The sequence below is a fragment of the Toxorhynchites rutilus genome, chromosome 3, assembly GCF_029784135.1.
Source record: "Toxorhynchites rutilus septentrionalis strain SRP chromosome 3, ASM2978413v1, whole genome shotgun sequence".
Lineage (NCBI taxonomy): Eukaryota > Metazoa > Arthropoda > Insecta > Diptera > Culicidae > Toxorhynchites > Toxorhynchites rutilus.
Window position 1 is genome coordinate 150,032,545 of NC_073746.1, and position 24,706 is coordinate 150,057,250.

A 24,706-nucleotide genomic window follows, 5' to 3' on the forward strand; every position below is an offset into this window, starting at 1 on the left:
TTGGCAGCAATTCATTGGGCGCTGGACAGCGTCGCCTCACGACCTGTTGAACACTATTACATTGTAACGGATAGTCTTAGCTCTGTCGAAGCTATCCGTTCAGTGAGGCCGGAAAAGCACTCGCCGTACTTCCTTGAGAGAATACGAGAAATTTTGAGTGCTTTATCCAGACGCTGTTATGTCATTACCTTTATTTGGGTCCCTTCACATTGCTCCATTCCGGGTAATGAGAGGGCTGACTCATTAGCAAAGGTAGGTGCAATTGAAGGCGATATATATCAGCGTCAAATCGCCTTCAATGAATTTTATTCTTTAGTTCGCAAAAATACCATCGCTAACTGGCAACGCAAGTGGAATGAAGATGAATTGGGCCGGTGGTTTCACTCGATTATCCCAAAGGTTAGCCTCAAACCGTGGTTCAAAAGTCTGGATTTGAGTCGGGACTTTATTCGCACCTTCTCCCGACTCATGTCCAATCACTGTTCGTTAGATGCACTACTCTTCCGTTTCAATCTTGCCAGCAGCAATCTCTGCGTTTGTGGCCAAGGTTATCACGACATCGAGCACGTTGTTTGGTCGTGCGAGGTGTATCTGGTCGCCAGATCGAATTTAGAAAACTCCCTTCGGGCCCGAGGAAGACAGCCCAATGTGCCGGTGAGAGATGTGTTGGCTCGGTTAGACCTTGATTACATGTCCCATATATATGTTTTCCTTAAAGCTATAGATCTTCGTGTGTGATTGTCCCTACATCCTTATACCCTCCTTTCCTTCCTTTGCGGGTAAATCGTCCCCTTGCTATAAATAGTAGAATAAGTTGAAATGTAAATACACTATAGATATACCAATAGATTTATGAAATGAATGTTCATCAACATTGTTACAATTTCCTTATATCCCATCCTCCTAAAAATATGTCACCCTCCTAAACTCGAGTACACCGCGAGTAATCGGTTTTCCACCTTACTAACCATAGATGTAAGAAAATTGTTTATATATATATAGTTTTAAAATTATATTTAAGAATTCGGCTCCTTTAAACTTAAGTAACTGAGCCTGTAAAAATAAACGAATTAATAAAAAAAATGCTCTAAATATACCGACAAAATTTAGACATATGGAAAACAAAATTTTAAAAATAATATAGCAGTAATGGGTGTCTAAATTCAAAATGAATTAATAATGCCCAAAGGCCAAAAAAAAATTATTTTTGCGCTATTTTCTTGAAAATTTAAGAAAAAATCAAGCTACATGTAGGAAAAACAACACATACGAACGCATTTAAATAAAAATTAGAGTAAAATTGGGTCTCAAAGTAATATTTTTCGTCCAAATTCCGAAATGCCTAAAAATATATATAATTTTTTTGTACTGCGAAAAACACTCAAAATTCTGAAAAAAAATCACATATACCTAAAATAGACGTAGGAAGAAACTTGAATACAAACTAGAATAGCACTGAATCTCAAAATCAAAAAAAAAATTAAAATTAAATTTAAAATAAAAATAAAATTTAATTTAAAAAAAAAATCATATTTTTGTGTCACAGCTATCGAGAATGGCATGAAAAAAAACGAGGTGCATTTTTCGCCATAGATTCTATGGTGTACCATATAAGGACTCAAATATCTGGTACTACTGCCGAAATGTCTTATTTAGTACCCTATACAATATTTTCCATACAGCGTGTGATTTAGTTTGGGGGACTTTTTACTCCCTTACACAGCCAGACTCTTCGGAAATATAAAAAAAAATTGTACCGCGCAACACTGAAAAAAATCACACATATCTAGTGGTTTTTTCTAGGAAGCATAGACCAGCAAAACCAAAGCTTCAGCTTTTGGGTAAACCGATAACTCATGCTATGTCATTCAAGTATCTTGGGGTCTGGTTCGACTCCAAATGTACTTGGGGGGCCCATATTAGGTATCTGAGTAAAAAATGCCAACAAAGAATAAACTTTCTCCGTACAATTACCGGCACATGGTGGGGAGCCCATCCAGAAGATCTTATAATGTTGTATAGAACAACTATTCTCTCAGTGATGGAGTATGGCAGTTTCTGTTTTCAATCAGCTGCCAAAACACACCTCATTAAACTCGAGCGAATTCAGTATCTTTGTCTCCGTATCGCGTTGGGATGTATGCCCTCAACGCATACCATGAGTCTCGAGGTTTTGGCAGGCCTACTCCCACTAAAAGATCGCTTCAATTTATTATCTCTTCGGTTCTTCATCCGGTGTAAGGTCATGAACCCATTGGTGATCGGAAATTTTGAGCAGCTGATCGAGCTAAATTTTCACTCCGGATTCATGAGTTCATATCATGAATTCATCTCCATGCAGGTTGATCCTTCTTCGTATTTTCCCAACCGTGTTTGTTTCCCTGACTACATCAATTTCTCTGTGCATTTTGATCTGTCCATGAAGCAAGATATCCATGGATATTCAGATTACCAACGATAGAGGATCGCTCCAACGATCTTCGATGAAAAGTATGGGGGTATCAATTGTGATAATATGTACTTTACTGATGGGTCCACTATAAACGAGTCCACAGGATTTGGAGTGTTCAACGAATTTTTTAGCACCTCACACAGTCTTCAGAATCCTTGCTCAGTGTATATTGCTGAATTGGCAGCAATTCATTGGGCGCTGGACAGCGTCGCCTCACGACCTGTTGAACACTATTACATTGTAACGGATAGTCTTAGCTCTGTCGAAGCTATCCGTTCAGTGAGGCCGGAAAAGCACTTGTCGTACTTCCTTGAGAGAATACGAGAAATTTTGAGTGCTTTATCCAGACGCTGTTATGTCATTACCTTTATCTGGGTCCCTTCACATTGCTCCATTCTGGGTAATGAGAGGGCTGACTCATTAGCAAAGGTAGGTGCATTTGAAGGCGATATTTATCAGCGTCAAAACGCCTTCAATGAATTTATTCTTTAGTCCGCAAAAATACCATCGCTAACTGGCAACGCAAGTGGAATGAAGATGAATTGGGCCGGTGGTTTCACTCGATTATCGAGTTAGCCTCAAACCGTGGTTCAAAAGTCTTGAGTCGGGACTTTATTCGCACCTTCTCCCGACTCATGTCCAATCACTGTTCGTTAGATGCACTACTCTTTCGTTTCAATCTTGCCAGCAGCAATCTCTGCGTTTGTGGCCAAGGTTATCACGACATCGAGCACATTGTTTGGTCGTGCGAGGTGTATCTGGTCGCCAGATCGAATTTAGAAAACTCCCTTCGGGCCCGAGGAAGACAGCCCAATGTGCCGGTGAGAGATGTGTTGGCTCGGTTAGACCTTGATTACTTGTCCCATATATATGTTTTCCTTAAAGCTATAGATCTTCGTGTGTGATTGTCCCTACATCCTTATACCCTCCTTTCCTTCCTTTGCGGGTAAATCGTCCCCTTGCTATAAATAGTAGAATAAGTTGAAATGTAAATACACTATAGATATACCAATAGATTTATGAAATGAATGTTCATCAACATTGTTACAATTTCCTTATATCCCATCCTCCTAAAAATATGTCACCCTCCTAAACTCGAGTACACCGCGAGTAATCGGTTTTCCACCTTACTAACCATAGATGTAAGAAAATTGTTTATATATATATAGTTTTAAAATTATATTTAAGAATTCGGCTCCTTTAAACTTAAGTAACTGAGCCTGTAAAAATAAACGAATTAATAAAAAAAATGCTCTAAATATACCGACAAAATTTAGACATATGGAAAACAAAATTTTAAAAATAATATAGCAGTAATGGGTGTCTAAATTCAAAATGAATTTATAATGCCCAAAGGCAAAAAAAAAATTATTTTTGCGCTATTTTCTTGAAAATTTAAGAAAAAATCAAGCTACATGTGGGAAAAACAACACATACGAACGCATTTAAATAAAAATTAGAGTAAAATTGGGTCTCAAAGTAATATTTTTCGTCCAAATTCCGAAATGCCTAAAAATATATATAATTTTTTTGTACTGCGAAAAACACTCAAAATTCTGAAAAAAAACCACATATACCTAAAATAGACGTAGGAAGAAACTTGAATACAAACTAGAATAGCACTGAATCTCAAAATCAAAAAAAAAAAATTAAAATTAAATTTAAAATAAAAATAAAATTTAATTTAAAAAAAAAATCATATTTTTGTGTCACAGCTATCAAGAATGGCATGAAAAAAAACGAGGTGCATTTTTCGCCATAGATTCTATGGTGTACCATATAAGGACTCAAATATCTGGTACTACTGCCGAAATGTCTTATTTAGTACCCTATACAATATTTTCCATACAGCGTGTGATTTAGTTTGGGGGACTTTTTACTCCCTTACCCAGCCAGACTCTTCGGAAATATAAAAAAAAATTGTACCGCGCAACACTGAAAAAAATCACACATATCTAGTGGTTTTTTCTAGGAAGCATAGACCAGCAAAACCAAAGCTTCAGCTTTTGGGTAAACCGATAACTCATGCTATGTCATTCAAGTATCTTGGGGTCTGGTTCGACTCCAAATGTACTTGGGGGGCCCATATTAGGTATCTGAGTAAAAAATGCCAACAAAGAATAAACTTTCTCCGTACAATTACCGGCACATGATGGGGAGCCCATCCAGAAGATCTTATAATGTTGTATAGAACAACTATTCTCTCAGTGATGGAGTATGGCAGTTTCTGTTTTCAATCAGCTGCCAAAACACACCTCATTAAACTCGAGCGAATTCAGTATCTTTGTCTCCGTATCGCGTTGGGATGTATGCCCTCAACGCATACCATGAGTCTCGAGGTTTTGGCAGGCCTACTCCCACTAAAAGATCGCTTCAATTTATTATCTCTTCGGTTCTTCATCCGGTGTAAGGTCATGAACCCATTGGTGATCGGAAATTTTGAGCAGCTGATCGAGCTAAATTTTCACTCCGGATTCATGAGTTCATATCATGAATTCATCTCCATGCAGGTTGATCCTTCTTCGTATTTTCCCAACCGTGTTTGTTTCCCTGACTACATCAATTTCTCTGTGCATTTTGATCTGTCCATGAAGCAAGATATCCATGGATATTCAGATTACCAACGATCGAGGATCGCTCCAACGATCTTCGATGAAAAGTATGGGGGTATCAATTGTGATAATATGTACTTTACTGATGGGTCCACTATAAACGAGTCCACAGGATTTGGAGTGTTCAACGAATTTTTTAGCACCTCACACAGTCTTCAGAATCCTTGTTCAGTGTATATTGCTGAATTGGCAGCAATTCATTGGGCGCTGGACAGCGTCGCCTCACGACCTGTTGAACACTATTACATTGTAACGGATAGTCTTAGCTCTGTCGAAGCTATCCGTTCAGTGAGGCCGGAAAAGCACTTGTCGTACTTCCTTGAGAGAATACGAGAAATTTTGAGTGCTTTATCCAGACGCTGTTATGTCATTACCTTTATCTGGGTCCCTTCACATTGCTCCATTCTGGGTAATGAGAGGGCTGACTCATTAGCAAAGGTAGGTGCATTTGAAGGCGATATTTATCAGCGTCAAAACGCCTTCAATGAATTTATTCTTTAGTCCGCAAAAATACCATCGCTAACTGGCAACGCAAGTGGAATGAAGATGAATTGGGCCGGTGGTTTCACTCGATTATCGAGTTAGCCTCAAACCGTGGTTCAAAAGTCTTGAGTCGGGACTTTATTCGCACCTTCTCCCGACTCATGTCCAATCACTGTTCGTTAGATGCACTACTCTTTCGTTTCAATCTTGCCAGCAGCAATCTCTGCGTTTGTGGCCAAGGTTATCACGACATCGAGCACATTGTTTAGTCGTGCGAGGTGTATCTGGTCGCCAGATCGAATTTAGAAAACTCCCTTCGGGCCCGAGGAAGACAGCCCAATGTGCCGGTGAGAGATGTGTTGGCTCGGTTAGACCTTGATTACATGTCCCATATATATGTTTTCCTTAAAGCTATAGATCTTCGTGTGTGATTGTCCCTACATCCTTATACCCTCCTTTCCTTCCTTTGCGGGTAAATCGTCCCCTTGCTATAAATAGTAGAATAAGTTGAAATGTAAATACACTATAGATATACCAATAGATTTATGAAATGAATGTTCATCAACATTGTTACAATTTCCTTATATCCCATCCTCCTAATAATATGTCACCCTCCTAAACTCGAGTACACCGCGAGTAATCGGTTTTCCACCTTACTAACCATAGATGTAAGAAAATTGTTTATATATATATAGTTTTAAAATTATATTTAAGAATTCGGCTCCTTTAAACTTAAGTAACTGAGCCTGTAAAAATAAACGAATTAATAAAAAAAATGCTCTAAATATACCGACAAAATTTAGACATATGGAAAACAAAATTTTAAAAATAATATAGCAGTAATGGGTGTCTAAATTCAAAATGAATTAATAATGCCCAAAGGCAAAAAAAAATTATTTTTGCGCTATTTTCTTGAAAATTTAAGAAAAAATCAAGCTACATGTGGGAAAAACAACACATACGAACGCATTTAAATAAAAATTAGAGTAAAATTGGGTCTCAAAGTAATATTTTTCGTCCAAATTCCGAAATGCCTAAAAATATATATAATTTTTTTGTACTGCGAAAAACACTCAAAATTCTGAAAAAAAATCACATATACCTAAAATAGACGTAGGAAGAAACTTGAATACAAACTAGAATAGCACTGAATCTCAAAATCAAAAAAAAAATTAAAATTAAATTTAAAATAAAAATAAAATTTAATTAAAAAAAAAAATCATATTTTTGTGTCACAGCTATCGAGAATGGCATGAAAAAAAACGAGGTGCATTTTTCGCCATAGATTCTATGGTGTACCATATAAGGACTCAAATATCTGGTACTACTGCCGAAATGTCTTATTTAGTACCCTATACAATATTTTCCATACAGCGTGTGATTTAGTTTGGGGGACTTTTTACTCCCTTACCCAGCCAGACTCTTCGGAAATATAAAAAAAAATTGTACCGCGCAACACTGAAAAAAATCACACATATCTAGAAAAGCCGTTGGAACACATTTAAATATGAATTAGAGTAGTACTAAATCCCTAAATAAAAAAAAATTAAAAATTTCAATATTTTTTTAGTGCTTAATTTTTTGATGAGCTTTTTTTGATAATTTTTCTTGATACACCGCGGTAATATGCACATTCAGAATTTTTTTCAAATTTTAATCTCGAAGCTTTTGAGGATGGCGTGGAATAATTGAAAAAGAACGTTTTTCACTACAGATCCTATGTTAAACCACATAGGGGTTCAAATAAACCGCCAAAATTTCTTTTTTTATATCCTATACAATATTTGCCATACAGCTAGTGATTTGGTTTGGAGGCACTTTTTACTCCCTTACCCGGCCAGGCCCTTTGACGCAGCCCGCTTCAATTGGTCCATGCTCATAGATGTTAGTCCGTCTCCCGTTATAAATGAAAAATCTGATGCTATAACCGCTATAGCTTCTCCACATTGTCCATACTATTTAGGATACTTTCCCAAAGATCTAGAAGACAAAGAAATTTAAAATCTATTTGATTCAATAAAACTTCAGACGTGCTTCATCACTGATGTATAAAGGTTGTTAGGCTTTCGGATTGTACATGACAATTATTTAAGAAAGATAATTATCCATTAATGTTTATTACACTCAAATGATAGCGCTGCGATTTGTTTTTGCATACATTTTATTTTGTACAGACAATTCTGACAGGCCGTTTTCGCTAGTCGAGCTACGATGAATTTATATTCCGCATATGCAACTACAAATTTGTGGAAACGTTGTTACTTGAAAATTTTAGATCCGCAACTGTTTGTGAAAACCGGAAATATATAGCTCGTTATACTGTCTAACAGAAAGCTCATTGCTTTTAAATCTAACGATAATAAATACCTCTGGCGTCTCGTAATAGAATATATATTTGAACGTATATTATTCATTCAACATTGTTGTGAATTTTTTAGCACCACAAGGTGTAGACCGCATTTGTGGAATTATCAAAAATACATTCAAAATAATCAATTTCAGTGAAATACTCAATACTTTGTGTAAATAGATATGAATACATGAAATATATTGCGTTACGTTTTGAACGAACCCTCTATTGATTGAAATTTGAAATATTTTTGAATGTTAAGCCTTGCCTTGTTTTCAAATACAGTTTATGATTAAAGTAGCACGCAATTTATCAGTTTTTTTTTCTTTCTGTATTATAGTGACTTTCAACACTTTTGGCTGGTTTTGAACGAACCCTCTATTGATTAAAATTTGAAATATTTTTGAATGTTAAGCCTTGCCTTGTTTTCGAATACAGTTTATGATTAAAGTAGCACGCAATTTATCAGTTTTTTTTCTTTCTGTATTATAGTGACTTTCAACACTTTTGGCTGGTTCGTCACACAATTTATCAGTGATAGAAGCATTACACGCATAATACAGCTATGTTTTACAACTGCTTTCAATAAAACGCTTTATCGTCCTCTTCAATTACACTTACGTTCCATACAGGAACTTCGTCATTCCCTCAGTATTTGATTGAAGTTTCGATGCCGAATAATAGGCATTGATTTGAGTGGTATGTGTGATTGTATTTTTGTCGACTTGAAGATATGTGTTTATAAGTCGATAGAATTTCTATTGACGAGAAAAATCACTCGTTCCGAACGGGGGTTGAACACGTTATGTAGGATAAGCACTGAGGCCGCTAATCATTCGGTCTTCTTCTTCTTCAATGGCACTAACGTTCCTAGAGGAACTTCGCCGTCTCAACGTAGTATTACTTGCGTCATTTTTATTAGTACTTAGTTGAGATTTCTATGCCAAATAACACGCCTTGAATGCATTCTGAGTGGCAAGCTCTAGAATACGCGTGATCACAGTGCAAGTCGGAGGAAATTTCTTTGACGAAAAATTCTCCCGACCAGAACGGGAATCGAACCCGAACACCCGGCATGTTAGTTATGACGCTAACCACTCGGCCACGGGATCATTCGGTCACGGAAGCCGAATCACCTGACTTGTATTTTCCCATTATTTTATTTGATTTTTGTAGCAGCATCACATGATCGTACCATTTTTGCTGTTATCGTATTATCATAAATTCATAAGCATACGAAGCTTAGTATCATTAACTTGAACACATTTTGCAATTAAGCTCGTTACTACTGATCCCCTTCACATGTTGGAACTTCTCAATTCGCATTTTTCAATTTCGAAATTAGTTATCCGAGAGCGATAGTGACTGCTGTTGAAACATGTTGTGTTACTCTGTTTACTTTTTTCAGTTAAAATTAAAATTGTACTTTTGTGTTAAATGTATCTGTAGACCGCAGCATATTCAATGGCAGAATGTTCAATAATAGAAAAGTTGTAATTAAGATTAGAATAAGTAGAACTTCATCCAGATTTTAAATTTAGTTCGAGATAGCGGAAGCAATTAAGATCTCAAAAGCACTTGGAAACACTATGTAGTACTAGTCAAAAATTTTTATGGGATAGGTAAATATGTTTAAAAAATTGCACTTCTGCTTACTCTATAAACAATAATTTGATGCTTATCACAACATATAATGACATTTGAGTATCGTCATTCACTTCGAACACAAACCTAACATTTATTGCACAAATTCATATGAATGTAGTATATTTAGTCCCTATGTAACTTCTTCTGCTCCCAGGCAGTCTGCATGGACCAAATACTGAGGGGTCGCATGTAACCGATAGCCCGGTAGTGCCGTTCAGCATAGAGCGCTTCTGGAGTTTCAAAATTCATACCAATTTTTTCTGAAAGTGTTTGGTAAAGTCCTCCGGCAGTTTGAAACGCTTCAGTAAACATCCCTTCGTGAATCATCGTCGAAGCCAGAGCATAAGTTACACCGGTCCAAACTTCTTCCCCCTGCAGTGTTGAAATATCCGGTCGACCATCTTTGTTCGGTAGGTTACTGGGGGTGTACCCATTGACTGCCCCCATATTCCCACCGCAAAAGCCCATCACATTGTTATCGAATATCGTTTTGAGTGCTGTTCGAACGTTTTCCTTTGGCAATATGTCGTAATCGAAACCACAACAACGCAGGTACCAATGGCCACATAATTGATCCGACATAATGGAATTTTTCGAAGTACTTTGTGCGTCGAATTTATAGTATGATCCATTCCACAGTTTCTCCTCGAATGACGCCTTACCTTTCTCCAAAATTTCCTGATACTTGACACAATCCTCCGATTGGTCGAGCAAATTCGCCATCACCGATATACAGTGAAGGCTGGCCAGCCAAAGACCTCCACAGTAAGCACTCGGCCCGTCCATAACCCACGTGTCGTATGTCTGGTCGGGTGATTTACTGTTCTCGATCAAACCGTCACCGTCCGTGTCCCACTCGAGTGTCTTCTCCAGCACCAACTTGCAGGCCGGATACATACTTTTCAGATAGGCCATAGCGTCCATCAGGTACACCTTCCCGTTGGATTCGTTGATGTACATCGAGGCCGATTTTCGGTTTTGTGCTTTCTCCTCCGGGGAAACCCTGTTCCGGTTGTCCTGAATGTACATCTCGTACGTACTTTCCTTGTCGATAAACTCAATCGAGCTGAATTTGCTCGCGTTCTCCGCATTGAGGTGTGCGTAATGACTGAGCGTGTAATAATCCCGGTAGACCTGAAGGATGAACTTGGTATTCAAATCTCTCCACTCGGACACATCGTGTATCGGGTATGCGTTGATCAGTTCGAACGGTTCCTCATCTGAAACGGTATGAATGCACAAATAAAATTTAAATGCAGCTTGTTTAAAAGTTGTAATGAGTTGAAAATCTATCAAACTATATTTGGCGAATCATCTATATATTAGGCTGTCAAAAAAGTCCTGCGTTATTTTTTTTTAATTTTCATTTGTTCATAAAATTAGTTACAATCATCTGTTTTAAGTCAAATATGCGCCGTTTTGTTCGATGACTTGTTCCCAACGAGATGCCAACTTCATAATACCCCTGTTATAGAAGCTCGCTTCCTTATTGGCAAAAAACTCTGATAGCCAATTTTCACAGGCCTCTTTTGTGGCTAACTTCTGACTACCTAGCTCGTTCGCCATGGACAAAAACAGGTGGTAGTCACTTGGTGCAAGGTCCGGACTATACGGCGGATGCAAAAGAACCTCCCATCCGAGCTCCCGGAGCTTCTGGCGCGTCACCAAACAAGTGTGTGGCCTGGCGTTGTCCTGATGGAAGACAATGCGGCCTCTGTTTATCAAAGCTGTCCTCGTCTTCATGAGTGCTACCTTCAAGCGGTCCAGTTGTTGGCAGTACAGGTCCGAATTGAGCGTTTGGCCATAGGGAAGCAGCTCATAATAGATTATTCCTTGACAATCCCACCAAACACACAGCAGAATCTTCCTGGCCGTTAATGAGGGCTTGGCTACCGTCTGAGCCGCTTCAGCGGGCTTCGACCACGACCGTTTGCGCTCCACGTTGTCGTAAGTGACTCACTTTTCATCGCCAGTCACCATCCGCTTCAGAAACGGGTCGATTTTGTTGCGATTCAGCAGCGATTCACATGCGTCGATACGGTCAAAGATGTTTTTTGAGTCAACGTGTGTGGCATCCATACATCGAGCTTCTTTGTGAATCCAAGCTTCTTCAAATGGTTAATAACGGTTTGATGACTTATCCCCAGCTCTTGGCCGATGCTACGGCTGCTACTATGCCGGTCTTTCTCGGCTAATTCAGCGATTTTGTCGCAATTTTCGACGACAGGCCTTCCGGAGCGTGGCGCATCTTCGACGACCTCTACACCAGAACGAAAACGTTGAAACCATCGTTGTGCGGTGGAAATGGAAACTGTATCGGGTCCATAAACTGCACAAATTTTATTGGCAGCTCGAGATGCATTTTTGCCTTTGTCATAGTAGTACTGTAAAATATGTCAGATTTTCTCTTTATTTTGCTCCATATTTGCGACACTATAACTCACGAACGACTTAACCAAACAAAACACTGTCAAGGACTATAATATAGCGCGCAAAAATACCTTTCCAACAAGCTATAGTATGACTCGATACAATGAATACAACTAGAACTACGCGCTTACAACGACATCTCGCGGAAATACCGCAGGACTTTTTTGACAGCCTAATATATAAAAATGGATTTCTGTCTGTCTGTCTGTCGGATTCTTATGGATTCGAAAACTATTGAACCGATCGACATGAAAATTGGTATGTGGGGGTTTTTGGGGCCGGGGAAATTTTTCATGATAGTTTGGGACCCCTCTCCCCTCTCTAAGGGGGGGACTGTCATACGAATGAAACACAAATTTCTGCATTACTCAAGAATTAATCAAGCAAATGAAACCAAATTAGGCATATGGAGGTTTTAGGGTGCAATAAATGTTTCTATGGTGGTTAGATACTCCTCCCCCCTCCTAAAGGGGGGCTGCCATACAAATGAAACCCAAATTTCTACATTACTAGAGAATTAATTAACCAAATGAAACGAAATTTGGCATGTGAAGGTTTTAGGGTGCAATAAATATTTCTATGGTGGTTCGATACTCCCCCCCTCTCTTAGGGGGGGCTGCCATACAAATGAAACACAAATTTCTGCATTACTCGAGAATTAATCAAGCAAATGAAATCAAATTAGGCATATGGAGGTATTAGGGTGCAATAAATGTTTCTATGGTGGTGACTCGACCCCCCTCTCTAAAGGGGGGCTGACATATAAATTAAACTCAATTTTCTGCATAACTCGAAAACTAATCAAGCAAATGGAGCCAAATTTGGCATGTGAAGATTTTAGGGGACACGAAACGTTTCTATGGTGAATAGACACTCCTCCCCCCTCTCCAAGGGGAGAAGAGGGGAGGGGTCTGTCTTTATTCTATCATATTTTCTGTATAAAACATTTATTCCATGTAACGGAGAAACATGTTATTTGCAAGTGGTTGAAAAGTATTGAACGAAAATTGTGTCTGAGAATAATCTGATATGATAATGATGAGTTTTTGTAGATGTACTAGGAGTTTTTTTAGAAGATCAATCAATGAACAGTTCTGCGATTGGACCCATGAACTTGCTGTTAGTAAGAAAACGTGAATGTTTGAAGGTATTGAGAACTAAAAACAAATTTTGGGCGGGATGAAGTTTGCCGGGTCAGCTAGTCCTCTCATAAAAGTATATTGAGACTGTAGTGTAGTTTTAGAGCGCGTTGACTATAATAGATCCGAGCGATTTTCATTCAATTTTAATATTTATGACGCTAATAGCATTCCTCGGGATCCTCGGGTTGGCCATCTAGTGTTACTTCATTAGAAACTATTTTGTATAAGCAACAATCACGAAAACCTAAGAAGTCATTACCTAATTTTCTTCAACGTAGGACTACATCTTTCTGTAATAATCCCAAAACAGAAAACAGGAAACGTTTTTATGAAATAGAAATAGCAGCGTTCTTTCAACAGAAAACATTGGAATTAAACCTCCGCCCGTTTATAATTTATCGATTATATATAACAAGCAATTCGCGATTTTACAGCAAGGTTTTCCAAATGCCGTTTTTCAAGGCCGAAAGATGGATATCGCACACAGTGATTTCTTGTTTGGTGAAAGCACCGGTCAATTTCCATGCCGTCTGGTGGAATTTTTGCACAACATCATTTCTGTATCTGTACTGGAGTGTAATGGATGCCATCGGATGACCATGATAGCCCAAAAAAATGTTGTTCGCTCTGGTCAACCTCAGTTTCAATTTCGCTACCGTGTTGAAAGAACGTGCAGAAATTTTTGTCTAAGATTGCATTTTCAGAATATGCGCAAAGTAAGCATAGTGCAGAGTTTGAATTGACAGGCAGAAACAAAGCTGAAGAGGTGTACTAAAAAGGACGTGCAGTGTTTGTTTTGATACCGTTATGTGGAGATTTGTTGTGTATGATTGAATCACACGTACGAATTGTTGATTTTTTACGTTATCAAATAGATAACGGTGGTGGGGGAACAAATATTTAATCGTCTCGGGACGCACTGTGTCTATTCGCGATACATTCTGAGTACGCTACGTGCAATGACAATATGGACACAAATCTCGAGAACAAGAATGACTCATGAACCAACCATCTTCAACTGCTTCTACAAAATCACGCAAACTCATCGGTTCTTTTCTGGGCCACCAAAAATTTTGAATTAAGAGTTTTTTTAAATTTCGATGCACTCAAAAAAAAATATTCGAAAAAATCAAAAGCGAATTGATTTTTATAATTTTATGCTGGACGATAGCTTCTGTGGATTTATTGGTGTAGTTATGATAATGTTTTGAGTTATAGAGGCTTTCTCAGACTTTCAGACTTTCTCATTTCATTCGCCTATAGCTTCAAGACAGGTCAATTCGGCAAACTAAACTAAACACTCGGCCGTGAGAATGGCCACGGTGACTTATTGGTGACTTTTTCTGATCGATCAATCAATTTTCGTGGATTTGAGCATAGTTTCCGGTTTAAATGTGGCGTCAAAGTGCGCGCATTTCAAGTCGGATGTGATGAAGGTATTTTTCAACGATAAAAGCTGCGTTCATCGGTGCAAAACTGAAGGTAAAAATTTGTTGTACACCATATCCGACTCGGTTCGAATTTTCTGTCACCAGTCACCATCTTCTTCAAAAATGGGTTGAGTTCGTTCCGTTTCAGCTGTGCATAGCATGCGTTGATTCGGTCTAAAAGAATTTTTTGCGTCCACTCGTGTGGCACCCATACATCCAGCTCTTTTTGGAATCCAATCTTCTGCAAATGGTTCCAAACGGTTTTATGGTCTATACCCAGTTCCTGGCCAATCGAGCGAGTGCTCACATGCCGGTCTACTTGGATGATTTCAACGATTTTATCGGTTTCCACGAAGATTGACTTACCAGTACGGGGTGTATCTTCGACAGCCACTACACTAGAACGAAATCGATTAAACCAACGCTGTGCTGTGCGAATCGTTACAGTATCGGGTCCTTAAACTATATGATTTTTTTCGGCCGCCTTCGTTGCAGTTTTACCTCGCAGGTAGTAAAAACGTAAAAAAAGGTGAATTTCTTGCTTGGTGGACTCCATCTTTGGCGCGCTATAACTTGAGACTGAAAAGGACAATCACACTGTCGAAACGACACTTGTAGCACAGATTGTCGTCTTTAAATAGCCGTATACTATGACCCGATGCGATAAATACAACACAAGATATGTTTAAGTGTTGCCATATATTGGCAATATACGACATTTCTTTTTCCCCAACCCAATATCTGTGGTATAACCGCAAAGGTGACGTAGGACTATCGTTGATTTGGTGATCATTTGTTTTTAGTTGCAGCTGAATCAATTCTGAATGAATGAATAAATGAATATTTGGGGAACTTCGAAAACGAGAGCGTTATGTGAAGGCACAATATCCAGCAAAAGAAGCAATCACACGAAAGTTGTATAATACATAATACATTGCTTGTATTGTGATATGATTTATATTCCATTTCCAATAGACAAAATATCTGTTGCATCAAAACAGTCTGCATAATTTTTGCGTTCGCTCATCCTTTCTCACAACACCCATTTCTTATTTGAGAAATTGTTGAGTAAACATCGTTTGCCAGCGCACGTAGAGCGGGAATTTTTTCGTATGATTCATTGCATCTCTAATAAATTGCCGAAAGATGTGGTCCTACGTTGATCGCACTTGATTGAAAAATCACAAAACCAAATGTATTTGGTCGCAGTGTTATATGGTTAGAAAACATTAGAATAAACTCTTTCACATGAATGTATTTTTCAATTCCAAGGGGAACTGGTAGATTATTTTTCAGCAACGATGACATCTTTACGGATGTCTCCGATGTTTTTCGATGCTAATACTCTCTTAGTCGCCTTCTCTTCTCCCCCTGATGGATCGGCTCAGGTCAGGTCAGGTCAGGTCAGGTGATGAATCCCTCGATCCTTTGCCGTCCAGCTCGTCCAGCTCATTCAGCTCGTTCAACTCGTTCAGTAACGATGTTGTCTTGTCGATGTCGTCACGAAAAATGAATGCGTTTCACCACCAGAGTATCACTTAAGTATGCTTTTTGTCCGTGTTTGAATCGAGGGGAGGTGTGGTTTACGATGGCAATTTGGAAGGCAAGCTAGAGGCGAATGAACTCTTTGAGTTTGAAACTTTCAGCGACTGAGCGATAATCGAATGAAAATTATATGATCTTCGCGAAACATTTTCCGTTGCGCGCGCAACCAATATTGGATACGAAAATATCCTACTGATGGGGAAGAATAAACTTCAGAAGCTTTCCTGCTAATTGCACTTGACGATAACGATAACATCTTTCCAGATTCTCCTCGATACTCGAAGCCCACCAGTGGTTAATGCTAACTTTATAACCACCTGCTCATTGCACTTGATTGAAAAATCACAAAACCAAATGTGTTTGGATGCAGTGTTATATGGATACGAAACATTAAAATAAACTCTTTCACATGAATGTATTTTTCAATTCCAAGGGGAACTGATAGATTATTTTTCAGTAACGATGCCATCTTTCCGGAATCTTCTCGATACTGGATGGCAACCAAACAAAAATAGTTTCGCGCGTGTATGTGTGTGTGTGGTGGCTGCTCCGATGTCTCAAGCGGAACCGTTTGGGGCATCACTCTTCTCCTGATGGATTCCCTTCTGGCCTAAGATGCACAAACAGGCCCTTGGTGACACCGTTCATCAGCGCTTTCATGATAAACGAAGTTAGCTTCAGCACAACAGCGACAACATGCTCCAATCGCTGTTCAATTATAACTGAGTGGATTTACGAGCGGCGCTCGCTTATATACCGATTGGCGATTTCAATAGCCTCTTTTGAAAGTAGTTTTAAGGCTATTGAAACAAGTTTTTGGACCAAAAAGTAACAAGTATATAACGCGTAGACATTTTATCTTTCGAATGAAATGTGTATCAAACCATTTCGTTCGGTTGTTTAGGAGCTATTATCGCTCAAAATCTCGGTCTCTGGCGTAACGCTTTCGTTTTCGAAACTTTGATTTTACACTCCGGTATAGAAATGAAATACGTAGTCCTACGTCAAAACAGAAGAAGAGTAAGAAGTCAGTTGCCCGATCTCGTCTTGTTATTCACCAAATGTGCCGTTTCACACGACGATGAAGGCAGGGTGAGATTGACGCTGAGGTAATTGGGTCTAGGCTTCCCCTTCCTCATGAATCGATGAAGGGGTTGTGGTGAAGGTAATTTATAAACACAGCGCTAACGCCAATAAGGTGTCCCAGGCATGCGGCACATTCTACAGTCGATTGTGAACAGAGATGTGCTGGTGAAGAATATTCCGGAGCGAGGAAGATACACTTAGTTTAGTTTATTAGATTAGATTATAGGCTGCAAGCCCGTTATCTTTCTTAAAAACTAAACATGGAAAATAAAACTCATCATAAAAACTAAACATGAAAACAGAAATAAAACACATCATCACTTATACATTTATTCGTAGAGACACGGGCTTCTTATCCGTCCGCTCAATAGTTTACAGAAGAAAGTCATATCTGCGATTCTGTGTCTACTTTTGATAGTATCCATGTCCACTAAACAGCAGAGATCTTCGTATACTGGCAGGTGTTCTCCTCTCCATCCTAAATTCCTCAGCGCAAACTTCAGGAACTTTTTCTGGACATTTTCTAATCTTTGGATATACAGATCGTATTGCGGTCGCCACACTACACTCGCAAAGTCGAGTTTAGACCGTACAAGGCTGGTGTAGATCTTCAGAATTACATGCGGGTCAGTGAATTCTTGCCCAAAACGACGAGTGAGAGCAAATAGTTGCAGCGCTTCCTTGACTATTCGTTCTAGGTGGAGGTTAAACGTGAGGGATTGATCCATCGTCACGCCTAAGTCTCGGACATACTCTACTCGTTGTAGATCCGTACCTCCTAGCCTATAGTCGAAAGTTATCGGCTGAGCTCTCCTGGTGTAAGTTATAACGGAGCACTTGCTGGGGTTTACACTCAGTCCGTTGCTCTCGACGAATCTCCGAAAATTGACTAAATCTTGCTGAAGAAGATGGCAATCATCGATGTTTTTCACGGGCAGGAAAATCTTCACATCGTCTGCGTATATGAGCACTTTTGCGTTGGCCAAACATGATGGTAGTTTATTCATGACCATGACAAACAGAATAGGCCCCAAATGACTACCCTGCGGAACACCTGAACTAACACCGAAAGACCTGGATACGTGAAAGCAGAAGTAATTGGTAGGGAGATCAGTTTTAAGCGGGGCCCGAAATCTTCGAAGGTGAAAAATGAGGACCGACTCTACTCTCAACAGCTTCGCTTCGACTAGTACTGCTTCGGCAGTCGCCACCAACAAAAAGTGACTTGACTAGAAAATGAATTGACTAGCGTTGACTAGCGAGGATGACTGGTGAACTAGTCCAGACAGTGGTTATTTTAACTGACTCGACTAATGAATACAAATCTGCCTCTTCATTCAACTGACTTGAATCCACACTTCCATTTCCCCCTGACCCTAATTCATACCCGCGTACACAATCTTATTTTTACGTCCATATAAAGAGGAACGAAAACATGATTTCTGATGCAAAAACAGGGAGTGGGTTATGGTATAACCGCAATGGTGACGTAGGACTATCGTTGATTTAGTGTTGTTGAATCTGAATCCATTCTGAATGAATGAATAAATGAATATTTGGGGGACTTCGAAAACGAGAACGTTGGAGGTACAAGGTTTTATGCATCCAATATTGGATACGAAAATATCCTACTGATGGGGAAGAATAATCTTCAGAAGCTTCCCTGCTAACTACACTTGATTGAAAAATCACAGAACAAAATGTATTTGGTCGCAGTGTTATATGGTTAGAAAACATTAAAATAAACTCTTTCGCTTGCATGTTATTTTCAATGCCAAGGGGAACTGGCAAATTATTTTGCAGCAGCAGTATCTTACCGGATTCTTCCCGAAGTCCACCACCAGTGGGTAATGTTAACTCGATAACCACCTGTTAATTGCACTCGATTGAAAAATCACAAAACCAAATGTATTTGGTCGCAGTATATGGACAGAAAACGTTAAAATAAACTCTTTCGCTTGAATGTAATTTACACCTCCATTCCAAGGGGAACTGGCAGATTATTTTGCAGCAACGATCACTTCTTTCCGGATTCTCCTCGATAACCAGCAAACGTAAAGAGTGGCGCGCGTGTATGTGTGTGGCGGTTGCTCCGATGTCTCATGCGGAACCAATTTTCGATGCTGGTATTCTCTCGGTCATCTTCTCTTCTTCTGATGGATCGGCTTTTCTGCGCTCCGTCACAGTCCCAAACAAACTGAATGCGTTTCAGGTTAGGTCATGCCAGGTAATGAATCCCTTGATCCCTCACCATCCACCTCGTCCAGCTCGTTCAACTCTTTCAGTAACGATGTTGTCTTGTCGATGTCCTCACGAAAAATGAATGCGTTTCATGGATAGAATGGTTTTGTATTATAGAGACTTTAAACTTTTCAGTTCATTCGTCTCTAGCCTTGAGAAAGGCCCTTGGAACTCTACTCTAACTCCTGCATTACACCTCCACCCTCATTGCCTTGAGAAAGGCACTCGATCCCTCGCCGTCCAGCTCGTCCAGCAACGATGTTGTCCAGTCGGTGTCCACACAAAGAATGGTGCGTTTCACCACCAGAATATCGCTTAAGTATGCTTTTTGTCCGTGACTGAATCGAAAGAAGGTGTGGTTTACGATGGCAATTTGGAAGGCAAACTAGAGGGGAATGAACTCTCTGAGTTTGAAACTTTCGGCGACTGAGGAATAATCGATTGAGAATTATGTTTTTCGTTTTTCGTTTATGTTTGTATTGGAAACGAACATATCCTACTGATGGGGAAGAATAATGTTCAGAAGCTTTCCTGCTGATTGCATTTGATTGAAAAATCACAAAACCAAAAGTATTTGGTCGCTGCGTTATATGTTAAAAAACATTAAAAAAAACTCTTTCGCATGAATGTATTTTTCAATTCCCAGGGGAACTGGCAATTATTTTTCAGCAACGATAATATCTTTGCTGATACTCTCTTGGTCACCTTCTCTTCTCCTTCTGATGGCTCGGCTTTTCTGCCCTCCCTCACAGTTCCAAACAAACTGCATATCTTTCAAGTCAGATCAGGCTAGGTAACGAATCCCTCGATCCCTCGCCGTCCAGCTCGTCCAGCACGTTCACCTCGTTCAATTACGATGTTGTCTTGTCGATATCTTCACGAAAAATGAATGCGTTTCAAAAGGAAGGTCTTGAATTATAGAGACTTTAAACTTTTGCTGTTCATTCGTCTCTAATTTGAATGCGTTTCACCACCAGAATATCGCTTAAGTATGCTTTTTGTGCGTGATTGAATCAAGAGAAGGTGTGGTTTACGATGGCAATTTGAAAGGCAAACTAGAGGGGAATGAACTCTCTGAGTTTGAAACTTTCGGCAACTGAGCAATAATCGATTGAAAATTATATAATTTTCACGATGCGAAACATTTTCCGTTGCGCGCGCATACAATATTGGATACGAAAATTTACTACTGATGGGGAAGAATAATTTTCAGCAGCTTTCCTGTTAATTGCGATTGATTGAAAAATCACAAAACCAAATGTATTTGGTTGCAGTGTTGTATGGATAGAAAACATTAGAATAAACTCTTTCGCATGAATGTATTTTTCAGTTCCCAGGGGAACTGGCAGATTATTTTTCAGCAACGGAATTTTCTCGATGCTGAATGGCACCCAAACGAAGAGTTCCACGCGTGTATGTGTGTGTGTGGCGGCTGCTCCGATCTCTTCCCGGGGAACCGTTTGTGGCATCACTCTCCTCCTGATGGATTCTCTTCTGGCCTAAGGTGCACAAACAGGCTCTTGGTGACACCGTTCATCCGCGCTTTCATGATAAACGAAGAGCTTCACCACAACAGCCACAACATGCCCCAATCGCTGTTCAATTATAACTGAGTGGGTTTCCGAGCGGCGCTTGCTTATATACCGATTGGTGATTTTAATAGCCTATTTTGAAAGCAATTTTAAGGCTATTGAAACAAGTTTTTGGATGAAAAAGTAACAAGTATATAACACGTAGACGTTTTATCTTTCTAATGAAGTGTGTATCATACCATTTCGTTCAGTTGTTTAAGAGCTATTAACGCCCAAAATCTCGGTGTCCGGCGTAACGCTTTCGTTTTCGAAACTTTGATTTTACACCCCGGTATAGAAATGAAAGACGTAGTCCTACGTCAAAAAGAAGTTACCCCATCAATGGACGGTTTGTTGTCCACCCATCGTGAACTCAAACCAACGAACTTAGACAATTATCAAGTATGCTATAAAGGTCCTCGCGTTCGTATTAGTTAGTATTAGGCGTGCAAAATAGCGCACACACACTGCACGTTATTTTATACGTGTAAGTAATTTTCGTGTACGATACAAAAGAATCTAGCTCACCTGTAGCGTATGTCAAACCACGTTGAACTCAAACATCGATGCATGCACATGTACATGAGAGAGAGAAAGAGAGGAACGAATTCATTTTGGGGGAAGTCACTTCAAAATGCAATGAGGACAATTTGACTGGGAAGAATGAAATGATATAGTCGAGTCGGTAGAAGGAGATAGCGACTAAACGCCCGACTGACTGTTCAGTCGTTTTGGCGGAGAAACTGCGTGAAGAAGCCAAAAGTCATTACTAACTGACTATGGATATAGTCAGTCAGTTAGTCAGCTGACTCTCCTCAGTTGACTATGACTATGCAGAGCCCTGGTTTTAAGCTCGACACTGAATCGGATATCGACGTCAGTCTCGAGCAAAGGCAGGCAGATCGGACAACCAGCAACGAACCCTACAAGCAAGTTTATTAGCCCTACAAGTCCAAGCAGTCATGGAGTCGGGCTAACTCTTGAAGCTGGATTTTGAGTATCTAAGGGTCAGTTCTGCAATCAAGTCAATAACTATTCAACATCAATAAGCTCTCCTAAGCACATTTACCAGCGATTTCATAGTTTTGCTTGAAGATGAAGATTGAGTTCACGTCCACGGAAGGTAAGTCCTCAGTAATTCAGCCGAAGAAACCAGGAATTTGTACGTTCCCAGTAATTCAGACGAAGAAGCCACGTGCAATACTGTCTGCCTGGAGTTGGACCAACTGGAACCAGTCTTCAAAAAACATACGCTGCGCTGCGCTCGAGTTCAATTTTCATCAGCGCGCGCTCATAACAAACACGCATTCTCTCTTGGTACGAAGTGCACCGAACTCAGCAACAAGTGAGCCCAGAATCAGCACGGTGCAGAATTCAGATACTAAACTCGCTTCTCACTTGTGTGATGCTCGCCTCATTCTATACACACACACATCGAATTCTAGCGCCCGTTTTGTTTTCGCTCGTTCTGAGCTAAGCATAAAACCAACAGCGCGCCCCCATACCAACCGGTCTCAATAGAGAAAGCAAACCAGACAAACAAGATTCGAGCGCGGTTTAAAATTGGGTATACAGTGATACAAACTCGTAGTCGTACTCCACCGTGCAAATCTCTTTTCCCTTCTTTTGAAAGTTGAAAACAAAGCTTCAGAACATTTAGATGAAGTCATAGTGTCATATGAGAGTTAAAAGGTATGCTATCTGTTTTCAGAATAATGGTTTTTATTTCTCTGAGAATGTATGAAAATTGACTCAAACTCATAATCGTACACTGGTTGAAATTTGAACTCGTTGAACTGCGTTGATCAATTTCAGGATTCCATCATAAGTATGGTATCCCTTGTTCATTGCGACTATCCTTAGCTGTCTTTAGCCGTTATTTACGAGTTTTTTGGTGTATTCCGAAAGAATATTCATCCATTTGTTAATCAAGTGGTTTTTAGAATTGTTTTTTTTAAAGTGATGGTTTCTAAATTTCCTACATAGATAACTTCCATATTTTTTAACTGGGATTGATGCTGGGAGATTGGGAAGAAGTATCAATAACTTTTGAGCAATTATAATGTGATCATGTGCGAACTATATGTGTCTTGTGCTTAGGGTCATTGTCTTGGTAAAACTTGAATCCTCGATTCAATCTCATTTTGTTCTCACTTTGCTACATGTTTTTTTAGGATGTTCAAGTGAATATTCTGTCCCAATACACTATCGAAGAAAATAAAAGTGAACCAAACAAAATATTTTATTGTGCCGAGGAAGAACAACTTGAATGCCTGAGCACAGACGGAAGAACCGTTCAACGGCAAAACAAATCAGTAACTCAAATTTCCATTTTTCTAAACAGCATGAAACACATCAATGTCTTACTGGGAAGATGTTATTCCCGTAGATTCCCGTAGATTTTTTATCTTTGACTCCGACGGTTATCGTTTCATACGAGGAAGCCAAACGATGAATTGAGCGTAAAAATCTGAAAGTATCACTGTATAAACCGATGTTGACAACAAAACACTTCAGCTTTGCTTCGGTGCGCGTTGATTCTTCCGGGCGCAGGTGTGCGCAAGGAGTGAGAGTTGAACTAGGTGCAAAAAAAAGTTGCACATCAGCACCGCGTTGCATTCCGAAGACTGACTGGAACGGACCAAAATCATCACATCGGTCGATTCCACAGAGTATGCTGCTACAATCGCCGAAGTTTACAGAGTAAGTCCTGCGGAAGTCGAAGCAATCTTCAACATGCCGGCGCCAAAAGACGTAACTGGTTTTCATTTTTTTTTGCAAAAATAGTCAATGATTTTGGATACGGCATTATAAAAAAATCAGTCCCAATGAAAATTAGTCATCTGATAATGAAAGTTGGCGTGGAATCGCTCTGTGATAACGGAAAATAGACATTTTCGGTAGTCGCCACGATATGTACAAAGTTTTTCTTTTCAACCATTTTTAGAGGGTTGCCAGCAGATAGATGATCCTGTGTGGCATTGTTGTTGTTCATTGCTGAATTTCAATGTGATCCCACCTTCCCCACACTTTTAATGTTTCTTGTGCCCCGTGTTGCAAAATAATTCAACAAACAAAATTAAATATTAGAGCTACGGAATGTATACAATACCTGGATCGCCCAAATCATGAGGAACGGAGTGACCGACCTTTCTTGGTGTTATTTTCCCATCATACAGATGCTTTCGTCCTTCGGCAATCTCGTGATATATAGCATCCTTATAATCATATTGTAAACTGACCTGAAATGAATACAAAAAAAAACATCACTCTAATATCATCTCAAATTGATTCTCGCTAGATTCTTTACTTGCAGATTAGGCCACAAACTTGCCAGCGCATGGGATGCATAGAAGTGAACGTCATACGTGTTATACATACGATACTCGTGACCTTCTAAGTATGCAAATCTTCCATATGCCAATCTGGAAACGGACAAAACTGAATATTAATTCCAATAAATGTCTTTCCACGAACGATTGAAAGAAATCGACCTGGGATCATCGTACGGAAGATCAGCTTCGTCAGTGGTGAGCCACACACTGCCTCCATCGGCGATGAAGTATAGTTCATTGAATATAGCACTTTTGTACCAGTCCGGTAGATCACTGCAAAAATCAATGTTCTCATTAGTTGAAATCTAAATGTATATAAGTACGGTAGTTTTAGAGGCGAATGAACTGCAAAGTTTAAAGCCTCTTAAAAACAAAGAAGAAG

At 39.4% G+C, this 24,706-nt stretch overlaps 1 protein-coding gene across 1 annotated transcript in view; it reads right to left on the reverse strand.

The window, feature by feature from the left end:
• Positions 1-7,648: 7,648 nt before the first annotated feature.
• LOC129774753 (non-lysosomal glucosylceramidase) overlaps positions 7,649-24,706 on the reverse strand; it is a 67,643-nt gene continuing 50,585 nt past the window's right edge. The window contains exons 5-8 of the mRNA XM_055778692.1: positions 24,484-24,597; positions 24,300-24,414; positions 24,102-24,231; positions 7,649-10,764 (exon numbers count right to left, since the gene is read on the reverse strand). Coding sequence (XP_055634667.1) covers positions 9,668-10,764; positions 24,102-24,231; positions 24,300-24,414; positions 24,484-24,597 — 1,456 coding nt within the window. The 3' untranslated portion in view covers positions 7,649-9,667. The remainder of the gene's footprint in view (positions 10,765-24,101; positions 24,232-24,299; positions 24,415-24,483; positions 24,598-24,706) is intronic.